Genomic DNA, 24,055 nt, shown 5'->3' on the forward strand with positions numbered 1-24,055 from the left:
TCTTCCTGCCTGGTTTATGGTTGATGATGTGTCCATTTACGTCTGTGGTTTAAAGCCACCTTGCCACATGCAGGTGTACTCGGGGGGTTGGATGGACCTGTACATGTAGAGGTGAGGGAGAAGAGGTTACCATTGTTGTCCCAGTGAAGAGTTACGTTGGAATTTGGGGTGACTGTTGAGGTCAAAGGTTTAATTTTTCTGTCTCCTCCTGAATCGGAGGACCTGCTGCTGCAGCGCTGCTCTGGAAATGAACTGGAGGACACAAAGACAAAACTGAGCCATCAAAAGTAAAGACATGTCTTCATGGAGTGTTGTTGGTTTAACAGCGACAGATATCCTGCAGTGACAGAGACGTGTATGTAAAGAATAACTAATAATTACCCAACCAATAACTGAGATTAAAATGATTCATTTGATAAACTCAAGGTTAATAAATCGAGTCCTTGGCGCCCACCTGTTGGGGTCCTTGTCTCTGCTGCTCCACGTCTGCCTGCAGAGATCTGCAGTCGACGTCAACAGTCTGCAAATCGCTGCACAGCCTGATAAAACCACACTGCCACAAGAAAAGACCAATATATCAGAAGAGTAAACAAATCCAAGTGCAGAAAGGAGCGGGATGTTAACCCCCCCCCCCCCCCCCTCGCTTGCATCAACAGAGAACTTTACCTTTTAGTGAGTAAGAGGATCATCTCAATGTGCAGCATCAGGAGGGTCAGCAGATACATGTTCACTTTCACTGGAAGGAACTTGATGAGCTGAGACCACTGAGGGACGCTGTAGTGACTGTCCTTACACGCCTCACATAACACTAACACACACACGCACACACGCACACACACACACACACACACACACACACACACACACACACACACAGATTCTGTATTCTGTATTCCAGTTTGTGTTTGGGCTCAATCCAAATTCAGTTCATTCATCTCAAGAAGCTGAATTAGTTGTGAATTTAACAAATGAACCGTTCTTCAGGAACACGTCTGACATGAGGAAATTATAGCCACTGAAATGAGATATTATTGGTTAAATGAACTTAACTGAAGCAATAAATTTCTGGGTCGCGTCTTCAAATTCTTTTCTTGGTATCAATTTCTTTCTGGCAATAGATTTAAATTTGTGTGCAATTTTATTTACTTTTTCATTTTAACTGTACTGCTCACCCTTTTTTGATGCTAACTAAACTCTTCTGTCTTTGATTGCAAACCTGTGACCTGCTGATTACGAGCAGGTCCCACCTGCCCCCCCCCCTACCTTTCTTGAAGCTAACCGGGAGGTTCTCTATGACCTTCAGGTCCAGCCACCAATGATCTGCCTGATGAGGGTTTCCACCATCCAGCAGTGTCTTCTTTGACTCTGCTTGAACCGACTCCACCAGCTCACAGCAAGCAGGTGTGACTGCGTCCATCTCCGCCTCCAAAGTGGGGGGAAGGTGCTGTGTTCCAAGCAGATCTGTCACAGACAGTTGACTAATAACATGTGCTGGTTGTTACTGCATGGTGGGAACCAGAAAGACTCAGTCCCGAGGAGGAGGAAGGTTGAAGAGCTCACCTTTTTCTCTCAGGAAACAAAGAGCGTCCATGTAGCCGTTGTGGCAGATCTCAGCGAGCTTCTGTCGAGACCAAGAGGAAGTCATGAAGGTGTGTTTGCTTTTCCATTACAGAGAACTTCTCATCTCAAGATTCATCTGCCTTTTAAACTGAATACATTCTTGGTGTGACACAGAAGAGAAGTAGAGATTTTTCTCTGCTGTGAAAGCTCTCAGTTAAAAACCATGTTTACACTTTAAAGAAAAAGGACCCACCTCAAGTCTGGGAGGAAGGAAGGACGTACAGACCCGATGCACATTGCCGGTGTTGACCTGGATGCTTACGTTGCCGTAGTGAACCTCGAAGAAGTTGAACGTACCCTCTCTGGGGCAGATGTCGCTCTCGCCGGAGAACGGGGCCATAGTGATGGTGTTTCTCTGCTCGAACAGGGGCATGTTGTTGCTCAGGGCTCCGTCCATGTAGTGCTGAGAGGAAGGAGAACTGGCTAATAGTACTCTGATCATAAATCCATTAAAGCCACCATGTGCAGAATTTAATAATTTACACCTTTGACAAAAAGACAATATAGCAGCAGCGAATGCCACAATTTGGGATCCACTGGGATTGTCTCATTTATCTATAAATGAATCGTTGATGGACTTGTCATTAATGATTTGAAGGAAAAGGGAACATTACATTCAAAAGGTGTGGGGGTCTTGACAGCATGTTCTCAAAACTAAAGATACAAGACTTTAAATTGTAAAAGGGCACAATTTTGCATTTTAAGTCGTACTATAGTCCTTTGCCATCGCACATATTTTATCTATGAATACTGCGTCTGTTTATGTTCCCCACAGAGAAAATAAAGACTATCTGCGTTCAGTGCATTCAAGTCAACTTGTTTATTTTATTTAAGTGATTGATTTCCGACATTACTTCGATTCCCTTTTGCAACTCTCAGAAAAGGAGCATGAATTTGTTGCATTCAGCTGTGAGTTGAACACAAGTGTCAGAGGAGATTAAAATAGCAAGAAAGAGATGAGAAAAAGCTTGGGCCGCACGCTTAACTTCAAATATTATCTTCTGACTCCAGTGCTTTCTGGTCTGTTGAGTCTATTGTAAGTGGGGAAACTGGTGCTCCTGCTTTTCTATGTTGGTTCTCTCGATGTATGACTGTTGAACATGGATGCAGAATGGCAGCTAAGTCCTTTCATTCTGAAGTGACACCAAAAGTTTGAATTAAAATGATGTTTAGAGCTAAAAGAAATTCATACTTTATTCATACAGGAGTGAAATAAACAAAACAAAATGGGCCCAGAAATGATCAAAACTCCAGCAGCATCATAGTAAAAAGAACAACTTTATACTTGTTAAAGACCAAGTGTTGCTGGAGTTTTTCCTTCTCTGTGCATTGTGAAGTAGGTGAAGTTGTGCCAGAAATCCCTCCTCTGATTTTTTACCTAAAGCCCCTATTTATAGGACTTAATAATGTCTGATTAGAGGGGCTTTAATGTGAAGAACGGTGTAAAACCATATTGTATAACTGTTTTCTTCTAATCCTTCTACAATAACTTAACTTAAAAAATGTACAGGATATCTACTCACCACTCCACGGTATGAAGGTGGAATGAAACCACAGTAAAAAGGGAAAAAGCAGCTGCACATGAGAACCTGCAAAGGTGGACAATGCAGGACAAGATGTCACATATCAGACCCACAGCTCCTGTGAAATCCCACTGGGCTGCAAAACATGGCAAGTCTCTCAACTTTGTTCTACCTGAATGAGCTCCTCTCTGCTGTCAAACTCTGACACCACAACGTTCTTCCCATCAGCCAGTCTGGTGAGCGACACGCAGAGCTTTCCAGAGGCCCGGAGGTGGGCGTCTGCTGGCAGCCTCTCCAGCAGGGAGTCCCGAACTGTCCGCAGCAGACTGAAGGTCGGGTGGAAAACTCCCAGAGTGTGTTTCCTGGCCTCTTTAGCAATGGTCAAAACATCAACACAGACCTGTTCTGAGGAGGAAGATCAATCAAACTCAACAGTCTTTGGAGATAAGGAGGCATTTACGATGTAGAAAGGGTGAATAAGGTGAACGCAAAGTGCACTCTGGGTAACGTAGGAGATCAATGATTGTTTTCTTTGCTAGTTGTTGCTTTATTGCTGTGAGTCATTTTTTCCGTTTCAACTTAGGATTTAAGGTTGTTGTTACATCATCAAAATGCCTGAAAAATCAAAATAAAATATATTATGGCCTTTGTTGTTATTGTGATGTCATTTTTTGTGTGTTGACTGAGAGAAGAAAGTGAGTGACAGGTGTTTTTCCTCCTCTGGCTATAAACATGACCTCTGGAATTTGCTCTCACTATTGCATGAACTCTGTGTGTGTGTCAGTGAACCTGCCAAGTATCAATAACCACACATCCCTGACCTTTGTGAATGGCCAGGAACTTCAATTACTACAGGAAGAAAACTTGTAGTAACACCAGACATGAGTGGTGTATAGATAGTTATCAAAAGGTATCAAAATCAGATTAATCATTACCCATTGATTAGATCCACATTGGCACACTGTCAGTGACGGACTAAGAAACTAAGAAACAGCTGATCTACTTGCAAAGTTAGGGTCAGGTTTTGTTTATTTTAGACATGTAAGAGAGGAAAATACCAGATGTCATTATATAATAGTGTAAACCTCTATGTATCAAGTGATAATCATGAGACAAACAACAAAAGATCCTTTTGTATAGTAAAGCATAAATACCCAATAAAAACTGTGGACCCTGGCGATTTGAGTCAGCCTGAGGAGCTGGACAAACAACGTACAGTAAACTCACCGATGGGAATCCCAGCAGTCAGAGCTGCAGCCACGAGACAACCGGATGAGGCTCCACAGACTTTAGAGGCTCCGTGAACCAGCTGTGGGACCCGCTCGAGGATACAGCTCAAAGCTCCCAGGTAGTAAATACTCCTGAATCCACAGCCTGCAAAAGAGATGTTCCACTCCTCGTCCCACTTAAACATCTCCTCTGAGGTTTCCATCAAACTCAAAACCACACCTCTAATACTGTCGTCTTTTCAGCTGGCGCGTTTGGATTCCCTGCAGCATTTCATCAACATGTAAACCACAGCCGTATGTCCTCTGCCTTCAGGGGTAAAATGGGCTATGCTATGGTTGAGTATTACACAACTTACTAGGCTCAAACGTCACATGTTTCAAAATAGAAAACAGGCTGGAGTCAGTGCAATTAGGCCAGCTGCATGACATGTGATACAGTTTTCATAACATACTTAACCAACACTAAACTGTGTACAGACGTACGGGGAGGGGGCAAAGGGGGGCACGGGTGGCCTATTGACTTGTTGCATATGATCATACAGAGAGAAAAACAAGTGCAGGTCTGAAGACTTATACATGAAGCAACTCTCTGTATGAAAACAACAGTTCCTCTGGGGGCACAGAGTATCCAGTCTGCCCAGTTTCCCCACTGGCTTATGATTCAATGGATTATTATTATTTCAAGATCCTGCTGCTTTTCTATTTGTTTGTTTGTAGGATGATTATGGAGGACTACACTTTAGTCAGAATAGTGCATCATAATATGACAGTATATCAGTACAAGTCAATAAACAGATCATAAATAAACACATTTATCACCTGGTATGTTTTAAGCTAACATCCCATTTCCTGTCCTAACTTTGTTCCAGAAGTTTTATCTTTCCATCTTTCTGAAAAACTGAAATATCTTCAGTTCATTTTTCTGTCCATACTCGATACTAATATTTGAACACCTCAACGTTTTAACTATTTTGTTAGCATCGGGTTAGCGTTCAATCACAGCGAGTCCTTTTGTCGCTATCAAAGACTCACAGCAGCCGAAGTTCTTGAATGCTAAATGCTATTTTTGTTTTATCTTTGTTAAAATGACAAAGTGTTCAGATTTTACTACGGTGACGGGAGTGAACGAGAACAGTGAAGTTTCAGGTCCGGAGGTCCAAAACAATGAGCTGATGCTAAAAAGCTCCAATGAGCTGAGGGGAAGTGCAGTCAGTTAATAATTCTCCGTGGGATAGCACCACCTCTCACATTACACACAGCAATATGATTCATTTTGAATATGAAAATATGGATTAATGAAGCTATATAATATAGACACAGAACCCCAGGAACATCTTCAGCTTCTCCAAAAGACGGACTAAACAAGCTCGATGGGAGAGAGCTAGAAGAGGAGGCAGAAGACATTTCTACAGTGATATTTTATCTGTAGTGACAACACAAAACACAGCACACTTTTGCCTTCATTTATTCAACATTTTCTCTTCTTCTTCTTCTCTTTCAGTGGGATATCAAAAATATTTGATATATTATATACTTTATTTTACGAATGCAGAAAAGGACATTGAATCATCCGTGTTCTTGAAGTTTGCTCGGATGCGATATTTCGGATCCACCCCACAGCTCTGCTCAAACCCCAGCCTCCACCTGTGCTTTTAGGTGACTCTGTGGCGGCTTCACCAAACCCAGAGGTGGGTGTAGGGGGTGGAGTCACAGACATATGGTCCAAAGGTGTGTTCCAGGTGAAGGTAACACTGGAGGTGGGAGTGGCTTCTGGGGCCATTGGGAGAGTGTTTGTGTCCTCTTTTCTTCGATTCCACAGGTTCAGGCCTAAAGGCAGGCTTGTACATCTGCACAGCTGTGTCTCACTGGGGAAAAAAAGGATGGAGACACGGATTCATCTTAGGGGATAGTTCAGTTTTAGCCATGTTGGCGTCGTGTTGGTGAGTCAGTCCATTCCTTTGCTCCAGACTGAAATATCTCGAGAGAGAGATAAACTGACTTTTCATTCAGGATCTAGTGTGACCACCAAGCCCAAATTTGTAAGCAATGTGTAACTCTTCAGTTCAAGACATTAGCATTCAGCTCAAAACACAGCTGAGCTTAAACACAGCACAGCGCTATGGTTTTTAAGGCACTGCAACTTGCAGTGAACGGATGAAGCCCTGGTTAAGTCTGCACAGAGATCTGCATACCTGTCATGGTCCTCCACCTTGCCCCTCCAAGCTTGTTTGTATATGTCTCCAGCCACGCCATAGAGCCAGCTCATGTCCCTTGGTACATCTGGGATCCAGTCCACAAGTCTATAAAGGAACAGCCGAAGTCTTGGCGAGTCAAATTGGCACATACTGTGTGTGGTAGAAAAATACTCACTGAAGGGTAAATAATCAAACATTAAACTTTTGAGTGAAAGCTGCAAATATTCGTAATGAAGTTCTCATTGTGAAAAGACAAACCTTGTTATTTCTTTTCATGCTTTCACATTAGTTGAAAATGGAAAAAAGGAAAGCAGAAGAAAAAAAAAAGGAAAAATGAATCTTTATTTGCAACAGTGACTACAGCTGCGGAGCAGAAGTATGAAGCCTTAATGTGCTTAATGATCACATCTAAAGGAACAAAAGGTCATGTGGCATGTTTGTCTAGCTGCAAACTGAATTACACTGAACTGAAAGAGACTGAACTCCCTGGATGCTGCAGCAGAACGTCTATTATCATCCCCCAAATATCCACCTGTGGTTCATAGTCACTGATACATTTAAGCTAAAGAGTATTTGCAAATCATCTGTAGCACTTGTTGGAACCTATTTGGACCAGACAGGTGGGTTTTTTGGCATTAAGACGGCAAAGATGGTGTCTTTGGTAAAGTGGCTTGGATGTGGTGTTGTAACAGGCTGAATACAGGCTAGTACACTGTACCTCTGGGCTAGAGAGCAGGCCGACTCCACGGGCAGAGTCCGGGGGATCTGCAGGTAAGAAGTCACTTTCTTTGGCAGGTACTCGGTCATGTGGGACAGCAGACCACCAGCAGTATGTGTCTCTCTGCAGGCCTCACACAGCGCTGACAAACAAACATTACGTATTTCATTTACTGCATTAAATGAACAGTGCCTGTGGCTCAGTGGCTGTTCTTACCCTTTTTAATGTTAACTGGGAGGCGTTCTATGAGCTGTGGATCCAGCCACCAGTGCTCCTCCTGAAGTGGCTTCAGTCCATTCTGTTCTGTGCTCTCATTGGACTCTTCAGCCGGCTCCTTCACCAGTTCACAACAAGCAGGTTTGGATGCGTCCGTCTCTAAACCTCTCAGGGGACCCTCGCTGCCGATCAGATCTGTAATGGGCATTTAAATTGAGAGGATTTCTGCAATGAGAAGCTCTGCATTACTCACCATTAGATGCTGTGATTACTACAAAAACCCAAACTCCTGTTTACATCAATATTCATCAGTAAGATGTCCTCACTGTTCTCTTGCAGGAAGCGGAGGGCATCGACGTAGCCATTCTGGCAGATTTCAGCCATTGCCTGTAAAATCCAAAAGGTGCTTGGTGAGGATGCAAGATAAATCGACTTAATCTATAAAAAACTGCAGGCGTTCACTGTCCATTGATATTAAAACAAATGGGAGGCTTGCCTCTGGGTTTTTGTGTGGTTTATATTTAAGGTTGCAATAACCAGTTTCTGTCCAGCAGAGAGCAGAAAGGAGAGCCAAAGAAATTTGAAACTAATTTCAGATCCATGTTTTCCCCTCAGCCAGGCTTTGCTTCAGGCAGGACTTTGACAACAAACTTTGGAAACGTGTTTTCATCTCCTTTGGAGAGGAGAGGGAGGGCTTTAACTAATTTGAATCTAACCCTTGTCTGGTTGAAGAGGAATCCTTACTTTCCCTGTACTGCTGTGACAGAGAGATATCCCACATAAGCAAGATAGCTGCATGACACAGACTTCTGTGTGAGCCATCAATATCATCATTGCCATACTGCAAAGAGTGGAAACCAACTGAAGTACATACAGAAAACAGCTACCTTTACTACTTAACATACCTCCTATAAAACTCTGTACTGTATCCGTAGAATTCTGTTATCCTAAAAACACAGTTTATAAATAAAAAGGTTTCTAAGAGCAGCCTCTGACAGTCAGTCTAATTGTCCAATTTCCCCCCCGGGATCAATAAAGTATTTCTGATTCTGAGTCAGTAGCTTCTGTGTCTCACCTCAGGCTCCGGGGGGAAGAAGGTGCTGGTCACCCTGTACAGGTTCTCTGAGTTGACCTGGATGCTGACGTTGTTGAAGCGCACCTCGTGGAAGTTGAGCGTGCTCGCACGAGGGCAGAGATCACTCTCACCGGCATACGCAGAGAAGGTGATTGTGTTCTTCAGGTGACATCGAGGCAGGTTGTCACTGACGGCACCGTCCACGTAATGCTGAGCGGAAAGGAGGGTGTTGATCAGACAGTTATCAATAAACACAGTTTTCATAAAGATGCAATAATTAACGGAGCATGCAATGACTACATCAACTTGACAGGTTAATCCTGGAGGAAGTACGAAGTTTGAAGCATGTGAATGAAATACACCCCCCTTTACATTACCATGCAATCAAACAATCTGTATAAATGAATGATTCAACTCTTGTAGTTTGTGGTCTAATATTTTGCTAGATTTTCTTAGATTTTTCTTTCAGGTAGTATTTATTGCAGGGCTTGTAAAATTGCATTACATTAAAATGTTTGAAAACATCCATTTTTCTGCTCGCCCAGAGTAACAGCACCCCCAGCAGACATCACACCATATCAGTCTGGTCATGTGCATACATGTAAATTTAAGCACAGAGAGGATGCGTTCAATGTCTTTCCAAACGCAGTTTCAAGGTAAACCGTTCACCAAAACAAGTGCTGAATGATGCTGAGCTGTGCTGTGACCTACGGGGTGAAGATCACCATTAAAGTCCTAGCTTAAGTACAACGGCTCGCTGGTTCACTCACCACTCCGCGGTAAGTGGGTGGAATAACACCACAGTAGAACGGGACGAAGCAGCTGCATACGAGGGCCTGGAAAAGGCAGATATTACTGCATATTAGTAACAGAAACACCAACAAAAGAGTAATGGGATCTACAAAACAAGAGTTTTCTTTAAAATGTTGACAGGGCTAAATACATTTTAAAGTCTCATTTCTAAAGAGGAAGATTTGGTGAGGTTATATTAGTAACATCAGATATGATGTAAAAACATGGCAGAACAGCAGAATCACTCCCCCAGCTCTGGTCAAGGAGGGCAGCTCCCACATGTTCCTCCTCCGTATCCTCAAATTACAAAACATCTGTACTTTTCACAACCTTAAATGTAACCAAAAACAACGATGACTGTATCATAATAACTCCTATCTACTCCTTTCTTTTGGCTACTTGTCATGTTAATTAAGAATAAAGACACTGAACTGAGTCTGGATTAAAGGGTTAGCTTCACTCTCAAAGAGTAAAACACACCTGAATGAGCTCCTCTCTGCTGTCAAACTCCGACACTAGTACATTCTTGCCATCAGACACTCTGGTCAGGGACACACAGAGTTTCCCCGAGGCTCGAACGTGGGCGTCTTCTGGAAGGCTCCCCACCAGAGAGTCCTGTACTATCTGCAGCAGGTTGTAAGCTGGGTGCAGGGGCCCCAGTTTGTGCTTCCTGCCCTCTTTGGCCATGAACATCAAATCAGCACAGCATTTCTCTGCACCGAGGAACACAGTAATTACAGTGCATGCATGGCATAAGTGCTGAACTGGAGTTATATAATTACAGGTCACAAACATAGTAAACAGGAAATGCATATCTTTTAGAAATAAAACTATATTATGGATCCATTCAATTTCAGACATTTTCAGATCTTTAGAAGCTCACACGGCTGAAAACTGTATTTTAAACACAGCTGATGCACTTCAAATACAGAAATCCTGATGAATCGAGACTGTATAGATCTTAAAAACTGCAGGGATTCTGTCAACTAAGGAGTAAGTTAAGTCTAAAGACTAAGTTAGCCTCATTTGATTTAACATGCATCATATTTTCTTTGCAAACTAGACTATTGGTCACTAATATCAAATATTGGATTAAAAAAATCTATTGATGTCTGTGTTCTTTTTCACTATCAGGTTGTCTAAAGCTCACCTGGCTAAACTCTGTTCCAAGGTGATGGAAGGCCATCTAAAGGAAAGTTTGTTGGTGCTGTTGATATTGGCATTGACATTGGAGATTAATCAAAGTATAATGCTGCTTGGTGCATTAGATCTATACCGAAATATAAAATAAAATGTTGTGACTTAAATTACATCTTGAGTATTGTTTCATTTAACCTAGTACACATGTTAATAACCACCGTAGCGTTAAAATGACAGTTTTTTGAATGAAGTTTGGTCAGTCGAGAAGGGCCCGACAACTCACCTAGGGGGATTCCAACACTAAGAACAACAGCCATCAAAGCACCTGCAGACGCTCCATAGATTTTGGAGGCGCCTTGTATGAAGCGAGGGAACCGTTCAAGGATGCAGCTGGTGGCACCAACATAATAAATCCCCATAAAACCGCATCCTGCAAAGGAGATGCTCCAGTCTTTCTTCAAATCAAACATCTTGTCAACGGGGGTCCAGGCTGTGCAAATCCACCACAGAAACTAACTAGTGAAAACCACAACTTGTTGAAATGTAAACTGTTGGCCAACTGCCACCTTCACATCACCTGCAAAACATCATCCAAAGGTGACAAGATAATCAATTCTTATGTAATTTTGTATGATTAGGATCTCTTCCAATTGGCTGGAAAGGTCACATGACAGCCGAATGAGGTCGTAAGTCACCACTGACAGCAGCTTCAGGTAGTGAGTCAGTGCTGCTGGTCTGAGATCTGCTGCAGCTCTCTACAGATACACCTCTTTGTTTTTAAAATGAGCATCCCGGTGGTGGACTTCGGCGCATACAGCCTGAGTGAGAAAGATGTGAATGACCAGCAGATGCACAACTTGAGCAAAGAGTTGAAAACAGCTTTTACTGAAGTCGGGTTTGTTTTTCTGACCAACACTGGGATCACAGAGGAGGAGGTGAGACCAGCAGACATAGTTCAAAATGAGCCTTTAGTTTTGTTGAAAGTGCGTAAAGCGGAATGCGTCTCTTCTCTCGGTGTGTTTGGAAGGTGGATCGCGTTATGGACATCTCCAAGAAGTTCTTCCTGCAGCCAGAAGAACTGAAACAGCCCTTCAGCAGGAAAAGCTTCGCCAACAACCCGAACCACGGCTGGGTATCTGTGGAGACGGAGAGGTGGGAATCAGACCACAAACGCACGACGCATCGCACCTCTTCTCTGCTCCTTTTACTCGTTTTAAATGTGAATAACTGCTTTTTCCAGGTTGAATCCACGGCGACCTGGAGACCTAAAGGAGGCTTTCAACACGTCTTCACTTGACCCTGCCATAGTAATGATTCACTGCATACAACAGACCTCAAGTTACTCTATAACCAGACAAAGTCCTGTTCCACTGCCAGTACTATCAGCTGATACTGATATATCATTAGTATCAGCACATATAGTAAACAGGACATTGCAGTACAGAAATGCCAAAGATGTCTGAGGTCCCCGTCACATGACCACCAAGTGTCCTGCTCAGGCCTTATTTTCTTTGTAATTCTTTTAAAACAGGTTTAAGGAATCCTTATCAACAAAATGTTTTCTTGTGTGTGTTTATGTTAAAACAATCTAACAATTGTGGCCAATAAATTGTCAGCAGATTTTTTTTAACTTTCAAATGTAGATATCAGTCGATATCGGCCTCAAACTTCCAGCATCAGTCGGGCTCTGAGTCTTTTCTCTTCTGCTGCAGAAATGGGCATCAGGTGCTGCAACCGGGTTCCAGGAGATCCAGACGTCTTTCTTCCAGCGCTGCAAAGAGCTGAGTCTGCGGGTGCTGCGGGTGATGGCCCACAGTCTGGGTCTGGACCCCGAGGTGTTCCTGGGTGCACACCGTTTAATAGGAAGTATGTACAAAAAAAACCTCACTGCTCTCACTATTTGGAGTGTGTTGTTGTTTGTTGGGTTCAAGCTGTACGAGAGTCCATGAGTCCAGATCAGCTGACATGAGGCAACACTGTGACTTGATCCTTTGTTTAGGGTCTTCTCAGCATGTGTGGACCTTTTCAGGCACTTCCTGTCTCGCATTCACATCATTGTATTCTGCTGAGTAGGCGAAAACACTTTCGTTTCCCAGCTTGTTGAGTAATTCAAACATTTCTCGCTCTGAAAAGCTTTGCTCACTCAGCAGCACTCTGCATTAAAGGAAGTCACACCTTCTGGCACTAAACATGATTAAGGCTGAATGATGATCCTTTTTTTCAAGGTGGAAAAAGATCAGCGAATCAACTAAATGTTTACACATAATAGCACCTTTTTCTAAAACAAGACCCCTTCATGTATAAATGTTAATAACATAAAATGTAATCACTCAATAGTAGAGATAATACAAGTACCTCTGATTACCCCCACAGGCTCATATTTACTGGAACAACGTACATCCTCAGACTGCCAAACCTTAAAGTACCTTCTTGTTCTCATACCACAGCCAAAAGTACTATGACTCCCAGTATAGTACTGAATCTTAAGCCCAGTGTAAACTCTTGTGATACTAATATACATGTTGTTGTGTCTCCTGTAGCTGATGAGAATGGCTCGACACTGCGGTCTCTGTACTACCCGTCAGTGAACCGCGAGGAAGCGAAGGAGGGGCAGCTGCGGTGTGGAGAGCACTCGGACTACGGCAGCATCACCCTGTTGTTTCAGAGCTCTGAAGGTCTGCAGGTAACACTGCTGACACCTCCTTTAAGGCGGAGGATTACCACACTGGACATTTGTTGTTGTTGAAGAAATCTTCAGGCCTGTAATCTACCTGACACTCGTGAACCCTCAGGTGCGTAAACGTTCAGGTGAATTCATCTGTGCTCCCTGCATCCCCGGGGCGGTCCTCATCAACATCGCTGACCTGATGCAGCGCTGGACCGGCAATCAGTTTGTCTCTGTGGTGAGTTGAGAGGAAACGTTTGCAGATATGTCTCACATCTGAATGGAGAGGCTTTGGTGGATCTCTTACAGTGCAGAATAGAGGAATTATACTTTAAGGGGCTTAATAAGACATATTAGAAATAGGGATGGTAAAAGATTTAAAAAGGAGACCACTGTCTTTACGCACTGGCTGGCCTGCAAATCCAAACCTCCATGTAATACTCACCTTAAGATTTATTAGAAATGTAATCTTTATTGTAACCCTAACCCAGTAATGTCTGACCACGGAGGTCAGATCATGAGACTGAACTGCCGTTTTGTTTCACTTCACTATGACTGAAAAGATCGGCGATTCGGAGGTCTGCAGCCAGGTTATGACTGCAGTGTTTCACAGTGATTTATTTATTTATTAATACGGGTATTGTGCCAGATATAACTGGGCAGAGGTGGAGGCCGCTAGTGATGCGCAGGTTACAGAGATAAAAGTTCAGTTATAGTGAATCAAAACCTTACACAAAAACAGACTCGATACAACACCATAAGAAAAACTAAGAAAAAAACAGAAAATAACAACAATACATGTTGTTAATGTTGAAGTTGGCCTTTGACCCTACAGAACGAGAACTACAGTAATTCTAAACGAGAAATACTGAAGGGGAATAATAGATTGGAATAATAATACGATATAAAAAAGTTCAAATTCAGAATGAGCTCATTAAAGCGACACCAACAGAAAAGATGTAAAAGCTTCTTATTACAGCTCCACAGAGTGCTGCTGCCCCCTGCTGGAGACTCCAGCACACGTCAGTCTCTGGCTTTCTTCGTGCAGCCGGATGACGCGGCTCTGATCACCTGCTGCGACGGCTCCAACAAATACCCTCCAGTTACAGCAGGCGCCTACCTCATCGAGCGCTTCAACGAGTCGTACGGACAAAACTGAATCTCCACCATCAGTTCATTCATACACAACCGATGGTTGTCAACAAAGGACTCAAGGTGCCGTGCTGAGCCTTAAAGACCTGCCTGGAAAGTCTTTTAACAGGTTTTATCTTCGAGTTACTTTCATCTTCCCTTTGGATCCCATGATGTGTTTACATTTTAAATTGTTTCTTAGATAATCAGTGAGACAATGTGTATGACTTTAAAAAGAAGAGACACAAACCTCGAAGCTGCAAGCTCATTCACTTTATTGTCCACATTCAAACCTTGTACAACAGTTTCATGGATTCAGGACGCTGGTTGTTGGATAGATTTAACAGAAAAGGCCGAAAAGTTAAATAAAATCAACCGGTATATTGTATCTCAGTTCCTCAGAAGATGAGCCATCTTTGTGTCCTTTTTCTATCTCTTATCTGTTGCATTCGTCCATAATGAAGACCGTGTTTACCTGTTTCATTCAGGTTTTCAGTCTAGACAGGACAAGGTCAAATTCGACCTGCTGCAGTTTCATGTCCAGTGGTGGAGAGAATAAATAAATTAAAAGTCTATCATGAAAAATGACACAAATTCACGGACACACATACGACCATTTTAGAATCCACACAGTCGTCACTCTAAACCAGCACAATTATATTAGATTAAAAGACTTCAATATATAATATATGTAACTTCATCCGTAAACTAAATATATTCTTCAATCACCTGCTCCAAAGGAGACAATAGCTAGAAAAGACCATTGAAGAAATTTTATGTAGGTATAAACTAAAAGTTTCACCGCAAAAGGTCTAAAAAACATGAACAAAATGATGGCTGAAGAGAATTGTGGGCAACGGTTGCAGTCTGGAGTCCTCTGAAGAACTTCTATAAACACTTATGAGGTATTAAGGGGACAAAATCAACTTTGAAATATTGACTGATAGCATCCACACACCGATATTCACATTTTAAAATGAAACCATAAAACAAATGTGAAAATAAATGAACAATGTGAAATGCAAGTTGTTAAAGAAAGAACAATATTTTATGGATCCAGAATGTTTGCTCCTCTGAGTAAATGTGCTGACTACATTATTCATATATTACTATATGAAAAAAAAACATTAATGTAAATAAGACAATTTCATTCATTAGCTAGCAACACGACATAAACTCTTAAGTCAAGTTTCTGACATTCATTCTTTCTAAAATAATCATCCATCTACTGGAATAAATAAATAATTTCCTATAAGAAACTGTCACTGACAATTAACTACAGTGTGGACTAAACAAAACATTCACTAATCAGGCCGAAAGCCCTCCCCATTCCACCCCAAAGCACTTCCCATTGAGAACAGAGAGTACCAGAGTCCTTGTGATAAAAGATCAAAACAACAAAAACAAAAGGGTCGATTGTCCACAGAGAAATCTGGACCAGCTCCACATTTCAAGTCTGATTTATGCAGCCGAATCGGGCGTAAAGGGCACTGGCACGAAATCCTGAGCCGTATTTCCTACAGGCTCTTAATATTTAGTGTTTGTTTTTTGAAAATCCTTAACAAAAAATGGAAAACTGGAATCTTTACAAGGCACACACACACACACACACACACGCACACACACACACACACGGAGTATTCAGGCCTGCTAAGAGTGTCCTGGCACTGGTACATCCTGCTGCTGGTGACCAGCAGGCAGTGGTTGACTGTTTCCTGGTACAACTGGTGCGGGCTCATCTTCAGCTACAGGAGCTTCTGGCTCTGCGATGGAGTGAAATGACAAATGACAAATTGAGTTGCATTATGGGAATTGTAGGTTGAAGCATTTTTGGAGCTTAACTGACAAAAAGTCAGGATATCTTGTCCCCTGCTGCTTTGACTGTGATCGTGTGAGTCTGCCCATTTTATAGAAGAGCAACACTAAATGGCAGGAGTACTAACTGTGTGCGTTACTGTAAAAGTCTGTGTGTCCGTTAAGGTGAAACTGAGTTTAGACAACAATCATTGTAATGAGATACTCACGTTTGACCTCTGCCTTTGAGCTTTGGGCCTTTAACCTTTCCATTTCTTCTACTGCCTGAGCAAAGAAAACAAGATGGAAAACGTCAGAGCATCACAAAGTAAGCGAGAACCTCTGCTCAGTTTATTAACAGCAGTATTTCGTAAGAACACAACTGCACTATAACTTTGCATTAAGTCACAGCTTGACATGCCTTCATATCCTCTGGTTTTCTTGTTGGCTTTAGCCTGCCCTCTGCATCTCAAACTTGGCAGCAGTAAGTGTTACTGTACGTGCACAGAATCTATAGTACAATAACGTTGGGGTGCGGCTCAGCCGTGCTGTTAAAGTTACTTAAATCATCTGAACTATCGTAACACCCTTACAAGCAACTGCAGACTTTAGATCCTGATGCCTGATTTCACCTGCAAATAATTTATTTTTTAATTCACCTGCTGTAGCCCCAACTTCTGAGCGTGAAGTTCTTCCTCTTTCCTTTCGAGCTCCTCCCTCTGTTTCTGCAGCTCGGCAGACTTCTTGTTGATGTCATTCCCCTCGCTGGCCAGTTGCTGCTCGTACTCTCTCAGCTCGTCCTCAGTGTAAAGGGGGTTTTGATCTAAAGTCTGTGGAGGGCAGGGAATTATAGGACGTAATAAGTTTAATAGATGCGGTAAGGGGATTCATTTCCGATGACAAAACGTAATTTTCAAATGTCAGTCTTAAATTAGGAAATCTGCAAAAGAACTGTACAACCTTGCATTTGAACTTCTATTCAACAAGAGAGAGTTTCAAGAGTGAGTAGCTCTCCAACTGATGGTTTATCATTGATAAAATACACTAACATGACAACGAGGTCATCCTAATCTTGACTCAACACCATCTACTCAAGAGAGATCTCACATCTCTGTCAGCATCCGTCAGACCGTCCTATAAATTCCAGCTCTTACCTCCCACTCGTCTTTTTCCAAGAACTCCTCCTTCTTCGTGGCTGCCATGAACTCGCCCAGTGACACAAGTCTGTCTTGATTGGTGTCCACCTGAACATCAACACATGAAGCGGCTTTAGTCAACGTCAGGGCCAACAAATGGTCTTCAAGATGAACCAACAACCTCCCAGGAGAAAGCTTCGACCTTTCAACTCCCTGCTAAAGTTATTGTGGTGGCACACCTCGTTCATAACATGCTCTCTCATTCGCAGTCTCTCTTCCTCCATCTCAACCATGTCGTCTTCTTCATTTTCGGGGTTGTACACCTTCTCCAGCTTGAAGACACATACGGATACACATTTTAACCTCTAAGGCTTCTTCAATTATATATATTACATAATCCTAAAAACATGCAGAACACATAAATACCTCTTTAGTGAAGAGAGCTTCGAGCTCGCTCTCATCAAGGAAGCCATCTCCATTGCTGTCTGCAACACAAAACAGGAATGAACAGATCATTTCGTCCATACACAGTTTTGTCACAGACACATCAGATGTCAACGGTGCTCAGTGGTTCACTGGTCTAAACACGACACTTTCAGCCACAAAGATCCCTTTTTGGTGAGGGAAGATTTTGTCTCTAGATTGTAGAATCACACTTCAATGCTAGATTCAGAACTGGCCATATATTTAAGAGAGATAACAGAGGAGACCTCTGATATTTGTTAGTCGTTCTTGGCTCTTTATGGTCTCTGGTTACCGTGCATTTTGAAGAAGGTCTTGGGATCAAAGTTTTCTGGGTCCAAACCGTCTGACTCCTGCCACACCTCCTTCAGCTGGTCTTCACTGCCCTACACACACACACACACACACACACACACACACACACACACACACACACACACACACACACACACACACACACACACACACACACACACACACACACTATTTGTATTCCAACAACCAGTCCCTAAAATTCAAATAATTCCACCAACTGATAACTCTGAGAGTAGTGAAGGTGAAAACCTACAGGGTGGTTCACTTTTGGATGGTTGTTGTGTTTCCTTTTCATCTCCTCGTAGTGCTGCTCCTCCTTCTTGCGGTCCTCCTCATTCATGGCCTTCAGACGTTCCCTCCTCTCATGCTCCTTCATCATCTCATACCTCTTGAACTCATCGTGGCGGTCCTTGTCAAAGTTCTCCAGGTCTTTGGTCGCCTACAAATGAAAGCAAAAAGTTGAGAGGTGGAAATTCACGCCTGGATTGTGCAGCTTATAACGGTAGACTCACTTGTCTGGAAACACTAAGTGGTGCAATCAGAGTTGGAGGATAAAGCAAACTGAAGGAATTTCAATTTCATAGCTCACCCAGGGCACAAGGGATTTAATGCAGTAATGTCCCGGCAGGATCAATCACACATGGCCCTTGTGTTTAGCTAATGCAGTGCAAATACATATATAAATACATGTATTGTTCAGTTCTGATATGCTTACAATATCTAATGGCCGCTCACCTCTGTTTGGCCCTGCAAAGCCACTCTGCAGCAGTAATAGCCTGAGTAGTGAAACAGAGTAAAGACGACAAAGTCTGTCTCATATTCCTAAAAGGTCCTAAAATGCCAAATCTATGCCTGGTGATTCCTGTGAATCTGAAACTCTTGATTCCGACTGGTCTTTCTTAGAGGAACTAACATGGCTTTCTTTATTCTGCAGGTACTCCAGAATAGAGTAAATCAATGACGGTACACAAAATATTGTCAGGGTTTGCATGCCTTCACTGGCGTTGTAGCCTCTACTGTCAAACCAGAGAGACAAGAAAACCCAGTGAGCCGACTTCCCCTTTGTGGCCTTCTCAATACTGATGAATTCACCTCTGATGCGCCAGCCCTCTCCAACAAAGGACATAAAGCTGTGAAAGTTATTACATCTAAAATCAAAAAAAGGTTAAAAAAGCTGAGGCAGCAGAAAAGAATGAATGAACACAGTCTGACACCTGTAATTCTCTATCATCCATCCTAATGACAGCAGTAATGTGAGGCAAGGTGTTCTTTACTGTGATTATAGGTGTGACTGTGATGCAGTTACATATAAACAGCAGCACTACAGAACCCACAAACAGTGTAGGAGGAACATCAGTGTGAGCTAAAAAGGCACAGCCATCAAAGTGTCTAAGACAAAAAATAGGACAAATCACTGACTCCAACAAAATATAGAAATTTGTATCTAAGAAAACCTACGAGTGCTTTCACTAATGCCTGTGTGTGGCTGCCATGTGTGTACATGGGAGGCTGTCTTACAACTTTTCAGCTATTTCCAGCTTGAACAGTCAGCATGCCCGAGGCTACAACAGTTACTCCTCTGAAAGAAGTCATTACTATATTTTGAGTGTGCTTAACGTTGGATGCTTACATTACCCAAAGAAGCCAGTTCTAATTTAGGTATACTAAATTCAATCACCTGATGGATTTTCATAAATATTCTTCATAAAAACAGTCAGATCTACTACAGTAGAAGTTCTATTTACGGATTTGATGAGGCTGTCCAGGTCCTCCACCTCGAAAGTGTTGGGGTTCAGGTGGTTGAGGTGCTCGAACTGTTTCAGCAGGGCCTGGTGGCTCACTGTCCGGCCTGCAAGGAAGGGAATAATGAAAAGTTTTATTTAACATGATGACCATCTTGCATAATGTACAACATCCTATATTTGACGATGACCCAACTGCTGAGGTGTCTTACAAAAGCTCTTGTGCAACAACAAGGAGCATGTCAGCAAGATATGCAGGATGAGTACTTACCATTCCCCCCCTCTAGGTCATGTTTGGCTTTGATGAGCATCCGCAGCCTGTTCATCTCCTCCCTCTTCAGCTCGTCCAGCTTAGTCCGAAAATTGTGGTGGACAAAGTCCAGCTCTTTGGAAAGTTTGCCTTGCTGCAAGCAGAAAATCAACACGCCACAGGTCAAAACAAAGTGTTCATGTCAACAAAGAGCTTACAAAATAACAGCATGTTTAGTGAGCATGCAGACGTACCTTGATGTCATCCATGTTGGCATTTTTGAGCTTTTCTTTAAAGTGGGGGTCTTTCTCGAGGTACTCAATGACTTCCCTGAGGTAGCGGTCGTAGTGCAGCCCAGTTTCCTGAAGCACATATCAGTGTTTGTTGTTAGAGGACTAGAATTCACATTTAACTTAAAATCTAACTTCAGGGCTATCATGGAAACTTTTGGGTCACTTAGCTCTTGCTAATGAACGGTGGACGGTTGTAAGCAACCTGATATTTGTTTTGAGCAAATACTGAAATACACTGAATGTAATTTTTTCTGTCAACCAAAGTGTGTGACACTATGAGCCCGAATAGTTCCCTCCTTTGGATGACTGAGTGGTATCTGGTGTAATTAGCTATAAGACCCAGATTTACATGTGACAGTGCCAATCTGACTCACAGCACTCTGTGGTGGCTCCAGTTCCTCTTGAGGCTTCTCTTTGGTCTTGTCCACGCTGATAGGCACTGACTGAATACACAGCCACAGACTCAGCAGAACCAGCCCACAATGGGCCAAGGCTTTACCCCTCACCATCTGGTTAGGTAGATCAAAGAAGACAAAGAAAAGAATAGGAGTTAATTGGGTAAATCATCATTTTGTGACGTTGCATGAATACGTTACGTCCTTCAAAGAGCTTTTTAAATTGTACTGAAAAAAGAAAGTGTCCAGTGTCTAACCAGTACAGAGTGGGCAGGTGCTTTATCATTAACTTCCCTTCATTTCTCAAGCACTGCAGAAGGGATACAAGCCACAGATTCACCTGGAGACCATATGGGATGAGGTCATGCAAGATTCTTAATCTTAAAAGCAACTCTCGACCACAAGCAAAGCACACGTGTTTGGTGGATAAAGACACAGCGAGCTCACTTCGAAACAGTTCCTCTACCATAAGCTTATAACTTGACAGAGTGTTGTGAACCTGTAGCTCACAGTTCAAGACAAACACGCAGGCTAACGGCATCATTTAAAGAACAGTGAGGATGGTTGCTAACTCATTATCCCATTACAAAACAAGCTTTAAATTACAATAATAATAAATGACACTCACTTGTAAACCGACACCTTCTTTAAGCTCCTCTTGTCACTCTTTACCGCGCTTTAACCGTGTTAGCTTCACCGGAGCTTGTTTACAGCTGTCATCCACCAACATTACAAGCCTCCTATGGCCACAACCTACAGAAAAAGGTTGTGTTCCCCATGGCAACGCCCCGCCTCCGGCCGCCGTTATTGGCCAGAAAAAGTATACTTTCTTTGTAAAACAGTCGCGTTGAGAGCTGATTGGGCGCTGAGCCTGTCAGTCAAAGTGTATCAAACTGTCAACCCGTGGCTTAAGGTGCGTTGAGCCAAACTGTACGTGGCGTTCAGGCAACCCCCGACGAGGGCGGAGTTAGTGTTTGATGCGAGAGAGGGGCAACATTCATTATATATTTAAATCCTTCATTATATATTTGTACACGACAGCCTAGGGCCTTGCCAGTTCAGTAATTATGGAAAACATTAAGTATTTTAATGGAATCCATTGAATTCCTGTGGCGTTTGGGCCAATACTGATTTACCAATGCTGCAGAACTGAGATAATGTTTTTTTTAAATAATAAAAACTGTCCAAAAGATCATATAAAAGTCTGGAGCAATCAAATACAGTATATTTAAAAATGTGCCATTTGTGTGTTGTGTATGTGTGTATTAAGTCTCGATTATTGCATAATTATGGTACCTTTCATTCACATTTAATGCAACATATGCTTTGGTACAGTCTAACTATACATGGTTAGAGCATGCCTGTACAAAACTATAGTACTAACCGTGTATCCAGATCTTTTATTTAAGTAAAAGTAGCAATGGCACAATGTAAAAATACTCAATTAAAAGTAATGTTTATTATAATTATTACTGATGCATTACCGTGTAAGTACAGTAGCTACTTGAGTCAATGTACTTCCACCACTGGGTACTAAACTACCACATACAAAATAATATAATGTATATGAAATTTGTATGAAAGTTGATATTATCATATAAGTCAAAATACACAAAGCATAAGAAAGCGTTTATATCCATAGCACAGGACACTATTATTATTATTATTATTATTTTGTGTTCATCATTTTCGACATTAATGCATTATGCAGTCTGTATTAAATTAACCCTTACATTCAGATTGAAAACATACACACTGCTTTGCACATTCAACCAGTGGTGAAATAAGTATTCACAGTCTTAATACCGCAATCTAGAAAATATTCTGTTACAAGTAAAAATGTTACCCAAACAAAAGTGCATAAGTTTTATCATCAAAATGTACAAGAAGTACTCATTATTACATTTCACTGTGGTTTTATGTAAGTGTATGCACCTTTTATGATTATATGTGACAAATAAACTTGATTGATTGACTTGATTGAATGGCCCCTGTCATTGTTATATTATCACATACTGTTTATTGTATTACTGATGCTATAAACGATATTTGTAATATGTTTTTACGTTGTAATGTTGCATTTAACATGCTGAACTTACCCTGAACTCTTCGGAAAATCCCTCCAGAATTTACATCAACAGTTTATTTCGACACTAACTACTTTGGTCCACACGGTGGCGCTGCCTCCCCATTTAATATCGGGTAGAGCGACCCAGCCAAGCAGAGAGGCTGTCCAACTGTGTCCAACCAAAACTCCATCCAGCCTCCTCAACAGGAACTGACGTCCCCTCGGTGCAAGTGGATGGAAAAAATGCAGCTGCAGGAAAAATGGCTCCAAACACCGCACCGCTGAAAGGTGAGAAGTTAACCTATTTACAGTAGATGTCTTCGGCTTAAAGTTTTATCTTTTATTTTCCTGAAATCGGCGGTTGCGGCTCCGCAGTATGCAGCCGTTCCCCGTGTGACAAAAGCCTGCATTTCTTCCTTGTTGTGGGCAGTTGGCAGCACCGAAGCGGCTGCCTGGGTACTTTTAAATTAATAAATCAATGTCCCTCAAAGTGCGGAACAGTCGTGTAAGTTGTCGTTGTGTCGCTAAATTCAGTCGTGTTTCTGTTTCTGTGAGCAACGTGTTTGTCTATTTTGCGTACCGTTTTGTTAGGTTTAGCGGCTAACTTACTTAGCATCCAACAAGTCAAAAGTTAAAGTTCCAACCGCCATCAAAAGTATAAAGAAGTGACATTTAAACGGGCTAGCCGGGTTACTTAGCTGGAGTACTTTCTTATCAACTGTTACAAATCACTGTTATCTAATATTAACAACCAGCTAGCTCCTATTTTAAGATGTATACACTGCGAGAAAAACAAACGTACACGACATATTTACCGCGCATCATTTGTTGTCAGGTGAGCATCAGCCGACAGGTTAGCTAACGTTAGCTAGCCGAGTTGTTTACAAACATGTTAGTCCACCGCTGTGTATTCAGAAGCCTGAAATCTGCTCCATGTAATTGTTCTGTAGCGTTAGCTCCTTACAGGCTCTGTTACTAAGACAAGCATATCGTTTTTCTGTCGCTTGAATCTCTATTGCGTGTCTTCCGAAATGTTACGTGACAACACAACATCCCAGCGCTATAACCGTCAACACTTGGGATCAGATGAAACACTGTGTTTAACCCCAAAGTCATTCGAGGAAAAGTTGAGCTTTTTAGCTAATTAAAAAGCAGAGATGAACATTATATAGTCCTCTTTTTAGATCACAGCTACCGTAGAGAGGCGACTCACACACTGCCCTGAACGCAGCAGCAATTCAAAGTGAAGAGGAGCTGCTTGTGTGTAGTGATTGCATGTTCCTCTGCTTTTGACAA

The 24,055-nt window shown here is 42.2% G+C and overlaps 4 protein-coding genes and 1 pseudogene across 4 annotated transcripts in view; 2 read left to right on the forward strand and 3 right to left on the reverse strand.

The window, feature by feature from the left end:
* Positions 1-14: 14 nt before the first annotated feature.
* Positions 15-4,575, reverse strand: LOC139286995 (patatin-like phospholipase domain-containing protein 2). Its single transcript, XM_070907948.1, has 9 exons — positions 4,371-4,575; positions 3,316-3,548; positions 3,144-3,209; positions 1,814-2,023; positions 1,561-1,621; positions 1,264-1,461; positions 667-808; positions 455-553; positions 15-252 (listed from the first exon to the last, which is right to left on the reverse strand). Exons 1-9 carry the CDS (start codon positions 4,573-4,575, stop codon positions 15-17), a joined length of 1,452 nt encoding a protein of 483 aa, XP_070764049.1.
* A 1,332-nt stretch (positions 4,576-5,907) lies between these two features.
* LOC139286207 (patatin-like phospholipase domain-containing protein 2) lies at positions 5,908-10,978 on the reverse strand (annotated as a pseudogene).
* Positions 10,979-11,290: 312 nt separating this feature from the next.
* Positions 11,291-14,332, forward strand: LOC139287147 (uncharacterized). The gene is made up of 7 exons (XM_070908136.1): positions 11,291-11,443; positions 11,536-11,660; positions 11,749-11,815; positions 12,221-12,374; positions 13,049-13,191; positions 13,301-13,411; positions 14,153-14,332. Exons 1-7 carry the CDS (start codon positions 11,291-11,293, stop codon positions 14,330-14,332), a joined length of 933 nt encoding a protein of 310 aa, XP_070764237.1.
* Positions 14,333-15,954: 1,622 nt separating this feature from the next.
* On the reverse strand, positions 15,955-22,872 carry LOC139286012 (nucleobindin-2-like). Its single transcript, XM_070906661.1, has 13 exons — positions 22,791-22,872; positions 20,671-20,805; positions 20,258-20,365; positions 20,025-20,157; positions 19,757-19,860; positions 18,265-18,450; positions 17,992-18,082; positions 17,661-17,719; positions 17,474-17,566; positions 17,253-17,342; positions 16,758-16,928; positions 16,329-16,383; positions 15,955-16,067 (listed from the first exon to the last, which is right to left on the reverse strand). The coding sequence occupies exons 2-13, from the start codon at positions 20,803-20,805 to the stop codon at positions 15,955-15,957; spliced, it is 1,338 nt and encodes a 445-aa protein (XP_070762762.1). The 5' UTR covers positions 22,791-22,872.
* A 140-nt stretch (positions 22,873-23,012) lies between these two features.
* pik3c2a (phosphatidylinositol-4-phosphate 3-kinase, catalytic subunit type 2 alpha) overlaps positions 23,013-24,055 on the forward strand; it is a 42,169-nt gene continuing 41,126 nt past the window's right edge. Inside the window, exon 1 of the mRNA XM_070906659.1 lies at positions 23,013-23,047. The gene's annotated coding sequence lies outside the window, so the exon portion shown is untranslated. The remainder of the gene's footprint in view (positions 23,048-24,055) is intronic.

The sequence above is a fragment of the Enoplosus armatus genome, chromosome 6 (assembly GCF_043641665.1).
Source record: "Enoplosus armatus isolate fEnoArm2 chromosome 6, fEnoArm2.hap1, whole genome shotgun sequence".
Taxonomy (NCBI): Eukaryota; Metazoa; Chordata; class Actinopteri; order Centrarchiformes; family Enoplosidae; genus Enoplosus; species Enoplosus armatus.